This window comes from Ictalurus punctatus, chromosome 9 (genome assembly GCF_001660625.3).
Source record: "Ictalurus punctatus breed USDA103 chromosome 9, Coco_2.0, whole genome shotgun sequence".
NCBI classification, from domain to species: domain Eukaryota; kingdom Metazoa; phylum Chordata; class Actinopteri; order Siluriformes; family Ictaluridae; genus Ictalurus; species Ictalurus punctatus.
Window position 1 is genome coordinate 19,611,039 of NC_030424.2, and position 13,631 is coordinate 19,624,669.

The 13,631-nt window shown below is 41.2% G+C and overlaps 1 protein-coding gene across 3 annotated transcripts in view; it reads right to left on the bottom strand.

Annotated features, from left to right (window-relative positions):
• Window positions 1-6,949: 6,949 nt before the first annotated feature.
• LOC108269491 (kelch-like protein 29) overlaps window positions 6,950-13,631 on the bottom strand; it is a 101,181-nt gene continuing 94,499 nt past the window's right edge. For 2 of the 3 annotated variants that reach the window (XM_017475418.3, XM_017475416.3), the window contains exons 13-14: window positions 9,602-9,746; window positions 6,950-8,322 (exon numbers count right to left, since the gene is read on the bottom strand). In XM_017475418.3, coding sequence (XP_017330907.1) covers window positions 8,139-8,322; window positions 9,602-9,746 — 329 coding nt within the window. In that variant the 3' untranslated portion in view covers window positions 6,950-8,138. The remainder of the gene's footprint in view (window positions 8,323-9,601; window positions 9,747-13,631) is intronic. The other variant, XR_001813472.3, reaches the window with a different exon arrangement.

Consider the following 13,631-nt stretch of genomic DNA (forward strand, 5'->3'; position numbering starts at 1 on the left):
TGTCTATTAATAAGCCAGTCTGGGTTTTTTTTGTGATTGTTGCGGCCAAAAACGATTGATTTTGCTGCTGCTTTTTAAAAAATTTGCAAACCCAGAAGGACATGGGTCAATGATGGCTTAGCGATTAAGGTTCTGGGTTCCTGAGTGGAAGGTTGGGGGTTCAAGCCCCAGCACTGCCAAACTGGCACCATTGGGCCCTTGAGCAAGGCCCTTAACCCTCAGCTCCAGGGGCACTGTATCATGGCTGCCCCTGTGCACTGACCCCAGCTTCCTGACATGCTGGGATATGTGAAGAAAACAACTTTACTGTGTATATGTGGTCAACAAAGACTCATTATTAAGACTTTTTGTGGAAAACATTTTGAATTGGTGAAATCGCAGTGATGTTTGTTGGTAAACCTTTTAGCTGTACTCATGTTCGATGCAAGTGAATCGAAGAGGGCTTTGACTGAATGTGCGCTGTGATGACATCACATGATGCGTCTTGGCCCAAATCTGCGGTTATTTTGAAAAATTGTGAGCTCCTCAGACTATTTCGGAGTTTGCTTGATTTTGTATTACTTTCTGTGATCACAAAATTGCTAAATCCTCGAGGGACAGATACAAGTGCTATACAAATAAAATTGAATTGAATATTACACAAGTGGTTGCAGGGTCATAGTGGCTTAATGGTTAGCACATTTGCGGCGCACGTCTGGGGTTGGCGGTTCGAATCCTTCCTCTGCCCTGTGCACAGAGTTTGCATATTCTCCCCATGCTATGGGGGGTCCTCTTCCACTCTTCAACTTTCCACCCCCAGTCTAAAGAGGTGTTGTAGTTGTCTAAAGAGATGATTGGCTTTTCCTCAATTAGCTGTACCACGATTAGATCCTGAGCTCAGGTTGCTTTCTGTGTGGAGTTTCACATGTTCTCCAGATGTCTGAATGGATTTCTGCCAACTTCCCAATGAAACAATTAAATGTGTGAAACAACTGTGCTTATACACACATCAATCTGTGCTACTTCTCTCTTCTCTTGCTAGTTATTTTTCATGGTACTAAGCTTCAGGTTTTTATTTGTGCTCTTTTATAACAACAGCACAACTGTGGTTATTTCTGGTAGCCCTCCAGCAGCCTAAGAATAAGACTTTTACTTCTTCCCCAAAAGACTATACTGAACTGTATATGTATGAATCTGTGTGCTGGAGTCCTATCCAGAGTGAATTCCGCAAACACACTCAGTATTCCTGGGAAAGGATTCAGATCCAGCGCAACCCTGACCAGGATAAAGCCATTACTTAAACCGAGTGAGAGTATGAGTGAGGGAATATTACATTATTCCAATTTCAATTATTGGATACTGTAAAAGAAAAATCCACACTATAGAGTCAAATAAAGAAAAAATAAAATTAATTTCATGTTTATGAATTGCAATGAACACAAATTCATTCAAATTATAAAACAAATTAGGCCTGAATGTGTTCACAGACATGAATTGCTTCCATGATGAAGCAACAGGGAAAAGCAAACCTGTACCACTCTGTAAAAGCTTCCTCACTTTTAATGAGCTTTAAGATTCGTTCTAATTATACGCTTCCAAGTATGACTTAAAGTAGTAACTGTTAACAGTATTTAATTGTTAACAATATTAGTTCTGAAACTGGAAGCAGAACATTTATAATCTTTTGGGGAAGAAAAGTCTTATTCTTAGGTTGCTGGAGGGCTACCAGAAATAACCACAGTTGTGCTGTAGTAAAAAAAAAAAAAAAAAAAAAAAAAAAAAAAAAAATTGCACAAAGAAAAAGCTTAAGTCTAGTACTATGAAAAATGACTGGCAAGAGATGACAGGAGTAGCACAGATTGGTGTAGGTATAAGCACTGTTGTTATTGGAGTGAGGATAAGAGAGAAAAAACTGACAAAGGTGATTGCTGAGAGAGAGAGAGAGAGAGAGAGAGAGAGAGAGAGAGAGAGAGAGGGTGAGTAATGGAAGGAATAAAAGGCAGCTGTGGAATTATCCATCTGTCCATTTGAACAGCGCTGCTGAAAACCAGTTTAATTGTGTGAATAGCTTGGTGCCCCTGCCCCTTATCTAGAGTAGCACAGTCTGTAGTCAATTTATGGTTTCAGGAAATGTTTATATTTTTCAAATCGTCATTATAAATATATGACTGATTCATTTACAGCTATCACGTGTCATGGACTATGAAAAGGAAACCAACTGGAAAGTAAAGAAGGGATTAACAACGGATTTATAAATGTTGTGATTGTGTCAGTAATGAAGGCCACCGTCACTCATGGTCACATGTCCATTTTGATCTGCTTTTATAATTTGGGCAAATAAGCAGAGGACAGTATGGGCTTAAAGGCCTGACAATGAACACTGTTTGAAGAGCAGACAGCCGCTCCTTTCATATAACATTTACTTCCTCCTAGCTTTCAGTCATGCCAATAGATCCCTACTGTTTGTTCAGGACTAATGCCACATTATGTTTATCCTATAAAGGGGATTTTAAAACAGCCAGCTTGTCTGAAAGCAAACAGACAGTGGTGAGGATGCCCTAAAGGTGATTGCTATGTCAACAGGAGTGAGAAGATAATATAGTGAACTTCATTATGACAAAATGTACAGTGTTCCCCCATCCTTCTGTTTTTTTTTAATTAATTCATTTATTTTTTTTTATCTCATACTTAATTGTTTCAGAAATTAAAACAAAATCTAAGATAAAATAAAGGCAACTTGAGTATACAGAAAATACAGTTTTTAAATGATAATGTTATTTATTGAAGGGAATGAGTTCTCTTTTGAGTCTGGTTCTTCTTGAGGTTTCTTCTTCATGCAATCTTAATAAGCTTTTCCTTGCCACCATGGCCTCTAGATTTCTGTAAACTTGCTTTGTGATGATGTCTATCATTAAAAACACTAAAAGAAAAACCCTGAAAATTTTATTGAATATGTAATGCTCCTTCACAACTCCAGGGTCTGCAGTTCGATCCTGAGCTTGGGTTAATGTCTGATTGGAGCATCACATTTTCTGTGTGGGTTTCCTCTGGATTCTCCAGTTTCCTTCTATGATCCAAAAACATGCCCATAGGTGGATTAGCAACATTAAATTTCCTGTAGGGGTGAATGTCTATGTGCATGGTGCCCTGTGATGGACTGGCATCCCATCGAGGATATATTTCCGCCTCGCTCCCAGTGATCCCAGGATAGGCTCTAGGTCCAATACGACCCTGACCAGAATAACGTGTTACTGAAGATGAATGAATGAATGAGTTGAATAGTCTGACTGAAAATTTAATCTTTACATTTAGGAATGTTGTTTTGGCTTCACATCTCATATTGTAACAGTTTCTCTCTGCAGTTATTTCAGACACCAGAATTCCCCTTTGTCTGATGTTCCATAATCTCCTACAGCACCCCAAAGGAGACTGACTGATTGCAAACATAGGATTTCACCCTCATTTTTTTCTCCCATGTGGAAAATAAATTGCTGAGGCATTTGAAAGTATTAGAAACAGTAAATTTTCAGTACCATTACAGCCCGACAGTAATAGTATATTGTGTGTAAACAATACTGACAGGAAGAGGGAAAATGAATGACTGAAATAAACAGGTCTTACTCAGCCGAGCCAAAAGAAATTAACTGCTTAATGTAAAATAATGTTTCTACTTTTGAGTCATTGCAAAATATGTCATTTCTTGTACTGCATTCATTTTGTTTAAAATATGTTTTTTTTGTTGTTGTCGTTGCTTTGCTTTCTGTTAAGTTGATCCTTGTATGTCCTGTATGCTTCGTCACAGACAGTCTTTCAATCTGAAGAATGATAGAGCAGGGGCCAACAAAACTTCCAACAGGTTTAAGAATATATGTAATATCTAATGCGAAACATAAGATGATATTAAAGAAGTCCAGAGCTATATTCTCTCCAGAATTCCTCACCATACCCTTGCTTGTAATCTTAAGAAATGGTATGCAAGTTGTAAGATGTGACTTTTCCACTGATAAGATTTTTCAATTTCTCCTTCAAGAATGCAAACGAATATTACTGCTGGTCCATTGAACGAAGAAGGGTTTCAATAAAGGAATAATTATCCTGCTCATCTGTCTTCACAATTCCATTATGGAAAATGTGTCTGCGTCTCAGATGAAGGTCAAACATCCACTCCTGAGGTGTCCTTGTCATGTCATCCAGTGCACTAAGAGTCTCAACAGTAGCATTCTTATTTACCCCTTAATTACTGCTAAACTGCTGTTGGAAATGGAGATCGAATGAAAGGATGTCATCAAGAAAAAAAAATATGTGCGAAATAGCTGACACAAAAGCACCATTGCTTTAAAAACCATTGACAACCATTCTAGTGAGGCATAATTTGTATCACCCAAAGCAGCTAGCTGAAGCACTTCTGCATCAACCTGACTGAATGCCTTTTTGAAGGCATTATTGTGTTCCGTGCACAAAGAGGATGAAAAAGATGCTTATTTGGAGAATGATATTAAATGATTAGCAGTCACTGCTGCTGTGTGGAGGAAAAAAAACCCCACAGGCTGTTTAGCGGACAAAAAACGAATCGATGCATTGCTCACGCTCTTTTATCTTAAATAAACATAGCATTCATGCATAGGCAGGTGTTTACTCGTTCAGAAAAGATAGAGGGTTTAATGAGAAATAATAACGTGAGAACACAAGTGAGACAATGTGTTTGCTACCCTGGATCACTGGTAAAGATATGATTAAATGCTTTTTACATAGTAAATATGAAATTAGGGATTGGAAAGCATGAAGGTTGAATAACAACAACAAAAGACAAAATCAAAATGTACATAGAGACAAGAGATCCTGCAATATGCAATTAAAAATTAAATTATAAATAAATAAATGGCACACTTATACAGCGCTTTTATCCAAAGCGCTTTACACTGTGTCTTATTCACCCATTCACCCATTCACACACACACACACACACACACCCCAATGGTAGCAGAGCTGCCATGCAAGGTGCTAAGTTGCCATCAGGAGCAACCTGGGGTTCAGTGTCTTGCCCAAGGACACTTCGTCATGTGGAGTCATGTGGGCCGGGAATCGAACCGCCAGCCCTACGATTAGTGGACAACCCGCTCTATCAAGTGAACCACAGCCACTTCATTAAATTTGGGAACATTTGTGATAAACTCCAGAGCCAGGCTGTGTTCCTGAGTGTTTTGTTCGTGGGGTTTCAGAAACACTGCCACAGGTAACATTGACCTTTTTGTATAATGAATCATGAACATTTCACCTAGTTTTTCTGATTGACTGATATGATCCTAGAGGCAATAACAATTTCATAATCATCTGTGAAAAGCAGTTTTGATACTGTGTAAGCATCTCTCAGGCACCGTTTGGCATTTGGCATAGTTATTTGGATGTGTTTTTCCCAGTATTGGTCTGTGTGAGTCAGACTATAGACGGCAAGACTGAGTAACACAGAGCTATTGAATTCTACTGTAGGATTATCAAGCCAAATGAAACCTAGTGCAATATTTATTCCTTAGATGCTTATGCTAAAAAAAGGCACCAAACAACTAAAAAGGTGACAAAAAAAATCTTCTTGCTACAATGAAAACAGGTACAGGGCTCACAGTGAGCTTTGGTGAGTATCCAGGATTGTTAGGAGAGGACAGAACAGTGACAAATCTTCTACAAAGTTTGCAATAAAAAAGGCAACACCCAGAAGAGATAAGGTTCACAATCACTAGCTAGTTGATTTAAATGCCAGCAAGGGGGTGATCGCTGAGTTTGATTGCTGGTTGGGTGCTGGCTTCTCTAGCTGAGATGGAGATGGAGGCTGACAGGTACAGTGCTGCCAGCTTCCGGTCAGACACATTAATGGCACACCAACCGAGACTGTGGCATGGACTAGGACGGTCTGTTATTAACACAGCCAGGCTGATAAAACAGCAGAGAGGAACTGGTCCAACATTGCACAATATGGTGCTCAAAGCTGGGGGTTGTGAGGGTGGAGGTGATGTTGTGCATGGCCAGCTGCCTGACTGTGTGTGATTCTTGTCTAACTTCAAAGCAGAAAGAGATCTGCTGGAATGAAGTGTCTGTGATGGTGAGATAAAACAACAATATTGTACCAGGCAAAATGTCCAATATCAGTTTTGAGCAGAGTTTTTGCAGTTCCAGATTGCCAGGGTTTAAACGCCATTAATTTACTCATATTCAGTAGTACATCTTAGTGTACCTCTTGTAAATCCATACACAGTCTCTTGAGTTGTGCAAAAGAAAAGTTGGGAGATTGCAAGTTGAATCCTGATGATGACATGTAAGGGCATTAGACTAGAGAGCAAAATGCTTTCTGAGTGGGAGGGATGGCATACCCTCTCGCCTGTCAATAACAGTGACACTAGCCAATCATGGATGTCTGTGAGCTCAGTTATGCGGAAGAGTGTAGATAGCACTTTCCTCCGAATGTGCTATGCTGCCAGCTGACATAGCTTTTGCAGCAGTTTGAAAAGACACAATAGGCTGGCTTCACGTGTCTCAGAGGAAACACGTGTTATCCTTCATCCTCTCCAGTTGATAGCTGTCATATGAAAGTGGAGAGCTGGCTCGTGGGTGGGAAATAGCAGGTGACCAAATTGGGAAGAAAATGGGAAAAACACACATACTTGTATTCTCATTGCAATATAGTTCATTTATTCATGAATTATTTCATTCATAAATACTCAATGAGCACTTTATTCCGGTCAAGGTTGTGGTGGATTTGGAGAAGGAATACACACTGGATCGGATGCTAGTTCATCACAGGGCAGCAAATTCACCAATCCAATACTGGCATTTTTTATGAGGTAGGAGGAAACCTTGAATACATGGACGAAACCCAGACTACCATGAGGAGAAAATAAACAGTAACTTTAGCTCAGGACTGAGAGGTACCAAGACTACCGACAGGTACACAAAATAAAATAAAGCAAACACACCAAACTCATTAGGAATCAATTGTATTTGACTTATTATTGTTCTAATTAATGATGAGGTACTCTCATTAATTGAAACAATAACAGATATGTGGCAATGACCAATTTTTTGTTACATAACCATTTCAGTAATATACTATACATTTGTCTAGAAACAACCGTCAACACTTCAGGTTCCTAAAATAAACAATATTTTGTCTTCTTCCCTAAATTACAGAGAATCCCATTCTGTCCCACCGGCATTCCGAGAATGCTGCCAGACTCAGCAAACAGCAAGAAATGAAGGTAAAAATATCACATTTTTGACATCACTCTGACCCCCGAATTATTTGTGCTTTGGCAGGGTGTAAGAGAAATGTGCATTAGTTCAGTGTGAAACCCCAACTTGTAGACCAGCCCAGGTTGGGAGTCCAGCTCAGAAATGTGAAACCCTATTCCTTCCAGTGCAAACGACAGAGTTCTTGAGATCATCTCCTACTACAGTACTACTGTTCCAGGTTCAGCTCCTGGGGAAAAAAGGAATGCTTTTTTTTTTTTTTTTTCCATATTTGACACAAACACACTCCATTTTGAAACATAATTCACTATAGTACTAATTGCTAAGAATTTATACCTGCAACCCAAAATTCAGCACAGAGTAAACACTTCATATTTTCCCCTCATTATAAAGATGTACGGTATGTTTCACATCATTAGAGTCAGAACTGGGCCGAGTCCTTCTTGAAGAAGAAAGAAAAACACAGAATATTGCTACAGTGGTGATTAAAACCAATGGAAACCTTTTAGGAATCGGGCAACTACAATGATTACTCAAAGAAGTGAAATTTGACCAGAGGGACAAAAAAAGACAGAGCTGTGCATTTGAAGTGATGATGGAGCGTTAAGGCTTGTGCCACTCCAGACCTTCAGTGCCAACAGCTTGAATTGGCATACGTTACACAAAGGCACCTTGTTGAGTCAGAGTGCCTGCTGTAATAAAGAGTTTCTATATTCCATATTGTTGAGAGTAGGGAGAGATGAAATGGAATAGGAGAAAATGAGAGATACAGAGAGAGGGGAAAAAGAAGCTAAAGGAGATATTTCACAACACTTCAATGTCAGCACTGGTAATCCTGGGGCAGTGAGAGTGTGAACGAGGGAGCACAGAATGGAGTGTGCAAAGGAGGCAACAGCATCTTCTATTACTCAGCTCCAACATCAGCCACTCTGAATGTACTTCTTGATGACCACACAGCCGTGCCTGAAGAGTGGGCATGGCATGCTCTGCTGCAGTGTCCAGGCGTTGGCGCAGGGGTCAAAGGCCTCCATGTTGCCCAGCGCTGGACCCTCGCTGCTTACAATGCCTCCTGTAGCGTAGATCTTCCCATCCAAAACTACGGCACTGCTCAAATCAAGAAAAACACAGAAATGTATGAGAGGAATGGAAATACTTGATCTTCATGATGCAAGACATCAGCTAGATGAACATGGACAATTCTATTCTCATCATTTCTACCACTTTTTCCATGAAACGTTACGGCATAGACATGGATGCACCATCCTGGAAAGAATAAATCACTCATTTCCTAATCTCCTGCTTTTGCAGTGTTCATTTCACACTCTCAGCATGCTTCTGAATGCTAATGCAGAAAACTCTCAGCACTGTGACTGGAACCGACGTGCCATTTCTGGGAACCATACAGTATGTGTAGCGCAAACACACAGCAGAAGTGCAGAGAGACGTGCATGCGTGCGAATGCACACCAACGTACACACGCATCCATGCTCACGCAGTTACGTTTTGGAGATGCGGAGAACAAGCAATTGTTCCGCGGCTCATCCACGCTTCATCTGCCACTGAGCTAATTACTCTCTCTGCTGTGAATACCAATCAGCGCAAGAGACAGATGCAACCCAAAGCTTAACCCAAGGGACTAGAAATTAATTCTTAGAAGTGCAAAGTATTTCTATCTCTCTGTTTTAATTTTTTTTTTTAAATCAATGTAATTTATATCCTTATCCTTCTAGGGTTTTTTTCCCCCCACACCAATATTTCAATATTTCTGAAATGAAAATGTGGGGACTGATACAGGATAAAACTGCTTTATATAACTGCTTTTATAACTGCTTTTTTGCTGTGAAATGGAAAAACAAGCAGGCAGAAGTGCCTTTGTGTTCTGACAGGGAATAGTCTTGAAGCTAAAGAATGAAAATGTTTCCGAGCACTTGTGCCCTTTGCAACATCACTGATCTTTCACACCAATCAGCAGAGAAAGCTGTGGATATGGATGAGACTATCAAAAGCACCTCAATGGCGTGAAAGACAGTCAAGTGCATGTAAGAGGCTTTGGTACTATTTAAAACTACTTTTGATACAGCTTTCTTTCTTCACTTTTTCAGACAAGAGGCCAACTGCAAGAGGCAGTTCACTGTAATGGATCCTCTCAATTTCGTAGCTCTCCACAGCAAAAAAAACACAATGACGCAGTGAGGTAGACAGCTGCATTACATTTATGAAACGCATGACATTTTTAGCAACACTGGGTTTATAGGCAGAAAGAATAAATGTATGCTGTCTACTAAAAGAGCTGTCAGCACGGATATTACAGACATTAATGCATCAGAATAGGTGTGAGCTGCGGGTAGGTTGCATTGACTGTGGGTCAGCCTGAACTCATTACCTGCAGAACTGCCTTGAGTGGTTCATGTTGGGTCCTGCTTTGATGTTGCCTTTCTCAGGGTCGTAGATAGTTGTAGCTCTGGCATATGCTCCTCCAAGGATGAAGATAAAGCCATTGAGTGTTACAGCAGGTGCATACTTGTTATCTGTATAACACACACATGCAGACACACAGAAGGAGAGAGAATTTTACCTTAGAAAACTAGACAAGTTAAGTCTGGAATAAAACACTTCAGGGCGTGCTGTTATAGGAAAATAATCAACAACTGAGTTAATACATTTATTTTTCCAATAACAGCATTTCTTGAAGTGTTGTATTCCTCTTATAGCCATGCAATTTGTCAACTATTACAATTTTAATATATTAAAGAATGACATTTCATACTTTTAACCTTTTACAGTTACATTTAATGATGTGGAACATCCACAAAGCAAGTTAGACCCCATAATCACTTATGCTGTTACAGCTATAAACAGTTGTTCCATCACCAGCCTCTCCTACTTGCCCACTAGCCTTTTTCTTGAAGTTAATAAAACAAAAAACACAGCTTGTCATCTTACCCTGAAGACTGACGGAAAACTTATAAAGCACTGACACAGGAGACTCTTTCCATAAATGTTAAATAAACATCTCCTCACAGTGTGATGGTGGGCCGACAGCCCGCGCTACACAAGGAAATAGCGCTCCTCACATGACTGCCGCCGAGGTGCTGAAAGGACAGTGCCACTTCTGCACCTCGATAGTTTTGGAGAGAGCGAGAGCCCATGCCTGCAAGGCAGGGCAGCGGGAACGCACACGGCTGGCAGCCACTGATGACAGCAGCCTCTTTCTACACTCAGGGAGCAGAGGGGAGAGTATAAAAGGACATCAGAGCAACAGCCAGGTGAGCTATGTTTGTCCACACATGTAGGATGACTTCTTTCTCTCTCTCACGCAGGAAGCAGAGACAGCTTGGATACCAACAAGGTAGCTTCCTGGCAGCCACATTCAGACCACCAAGGTCTTCAACTGGGCTCCCTTGGACCTGCATCCTCGCTCCGTTACTCTTGGGGGAGGCTCAGGCAGACTACTACGCATTATGACTTGCTAAAACAGAAAAGCATGGTCTGAGGTGGTCTGTCCCCCACCAACGCGGTGACAGACTTCCATCGATGGGCCTACCAGCCTGAAGCCACCCCTTGGTTGCAGATGGACAGCCTGCTGTAGACCACCAAAAGATAGCTGCAGCCCGACCAACGTACCCTCTCGTGGTGGTCAAGAGGGTAGCCATGGACCGATTCTTAAGAGCATTGCCGGTTGAGGAGCAGAAGACTGTAGGTATGAGGTTCCCCAAGACCCCCTGAGAGATGACAGAGGCCCTAGAATGTGCCTTGATCGCCTTAGACCTTGGCAGCGCAGCTCCCCAATGAAGCTTCCCAAATCATCGTCCTGGAAGAAATCCTTATGGGGAGGGGAAGGAAGATAGAAGCCTTAACAAGACTTAAATCCCACCCCCTCACAACCCCCATCCTACCCACCCCAGAAAAATAAACACCATCTGACCATCTCACCATCTGATCAGATTTAAGAATTCAAGAGCGCTGAGGTCTAAACAGAACTATTACATCCACATTCAATTACATGGAATTATACCTTACACAACTGTGCTACATAAAAAGCCATTACCCAGAGTACTACTCTGTCAGCCCATGTTTCCTCATTATGTCATTTTAAACATGATTACTATTGACTATTGACCCAATGAAAGCTCAATTTAGTGGGCAGAGAGCAGATTCATCGCACGTGACTCATCTCACAATTCATTTATCTCATTATGCTCGTTAAACAAATGGAAAAAGAAGCAAAGGTGTCACGAAATGCTGGATTTGAACAAGTTAAGCCTTGCATTGATCATCAATACAAAGGCTGCTCCATATTTTGCTGGACTGAGTGCAATTCAATTCTGTATGTTTGAGTAAATAAGCAAGGGAAAGCTCATGAATAATTGATGAGGGTGGAAAATAATTGAATTACAATCGCACTCTCCAAAACAGCTGTGATTTCACTCTCTGGAGCGAAGTGAATCTTATATAGTTAATTACATTGCGTGCGCTCCGGTTGTGGAATGGTGGCTCCAGAGGTGAAATCTGCATTCTGTACAATATAAAAAGTCAACAAACAGAACAGCAAGATTCAGCATTTAAACATTCAAAAGATTAGCAATGTAGAGGCACACAAAGCGCACAACTCAGTGTTTTGCTCTTAACAAGGTAAACACTGGCTTTAACTCGTTCACAACAATGTAGTGTTCCAGATCTCCACGGTTCAGCATTTGAAGTGTTTTGGCTTTTGGCCCAGCTGTAGTTGTGCATAAGCCTACTGATGTAATTTGCCTTTGACACACAGCTCTCTGCTTGACCACATGTCTGTGGAAGCTGTCACCAAGAAATTACTCAAAAAAACTACATAAGTTTTTTTTGTGTGTGTGTGTGTGTGTGTGTGTGTGTGTGTGTGTGTGTGTGTGTGTGTGTGTGTGTGTGTGTGAGAGAGAGAGTGTCTGTGTGCACTCAGCCTATACAACATGCCCTGGACCCTCTACCAAGCAGTGAAGTGTCAATCTGGCAACCTCAATCTGGCAACCCTTCCCAGGCAACCCTTCCCCCCAACTCTCTCTCCCCCCTGCAACACATACACACACTCACTCACTGATAACAAAGCTCCTCTCGGCTGTCCATGCTGTCTCACACTTTCTCTATTCGTCAAAGTTTGTGGCTCTCAGGAACCAGGCTGTGTGACGTGGCTCAGCAGCAGGTTTATTTACATTTTAAACACACAACATTATCCAGCGCTGCATGAGCACCTCCCAGAGCAACGTTCTGCTTGTCCCAGCACGACGAGTGAACCAGCGGGTATGGAAACTGGTCACTTCTCCATGGAAGATACAGCGCTGTTGTTTCTTGGCGACATGGGCAGCAGAGCGAGGGCACACTCAACATTAAACAAAATCAACAGCTCTTTTGCAGTCATTGAAACCCACACTCACTGCTCACTGCTGTGGAGTCTAACTGGGATCAGAACCTGCACTGACTACACAACTGACTTGCTGAATATGTCTAATAATGCTAAAGTGATCGGTGTATACCACTGTTAGTCAATGCATCATTATATCTATTGTACTGCTGAGTTTTGGTTATAAATATAAAAACAACTATTACTTGTGCGTAGTTTTGTGAGTACTGAGTCAGGTGACAAAAATTCTTTATATTTATGTCCTAAGCTGCTGTCAGTTTCCCTGACAAACCTGTAATACTAATTCGCAGCCAGCCTTTTGCCAGGGCTGTGAGAAATTTGTACATATATGTTAGCTCAGATACAAAACATCATTGTCACTTCCTATATCTTGGCATGAAAGAAGTCCGAGTATATGTGTCTGGCAACCAATTAAGTGAGTGAGAGAGTCCAATATAATGAATAATGGGAAATAGGTTTCAGGTGTGATGGAGAGCGTGGCTGTGGGGATCTGTGCTCATTCAGCCACAAGAGCATTACTGATGTCTGGTGTGGAGGGCTGAGGTGCAGTCAGTGTTCCAGTTAATCCCAAAGGTGTTCAGTGGTTTTGAGGTAAAGGATCTATGCAGGACACTCAAGTTCTTCCACTCCAAACTTGGCAAACCATGTCTTTATGGAGCTCGCTTTGTACTGTACATAGGGGCATAGTCATGCTGGAACAGGTTTGGGCCTCTTAGTTCCAGTGAAGGAAAATTGTAATGCTGTAGCCTCCATTTACATCCTAAACAACTGTATGGCAACAGTTTGGAGAAGAACCATATGTTCACTATAAGGTTTTGGACACTTGACCATCACGCCCATGATGGACAGGTGTCTACAACCTTATAGTGAAGCTTCGAGTAAAGCCCCTATATTCACTCTGTAGTCCAGTGCTGAGCAGAGCACAGTGAGATTAAAGGCCAGTGCTTATATTTGACCTAAGAGTTATTATTAACAATGGTTATTTAGGGTCCAAGCACCAAGGGTGCAAAAGTCCCTCTTG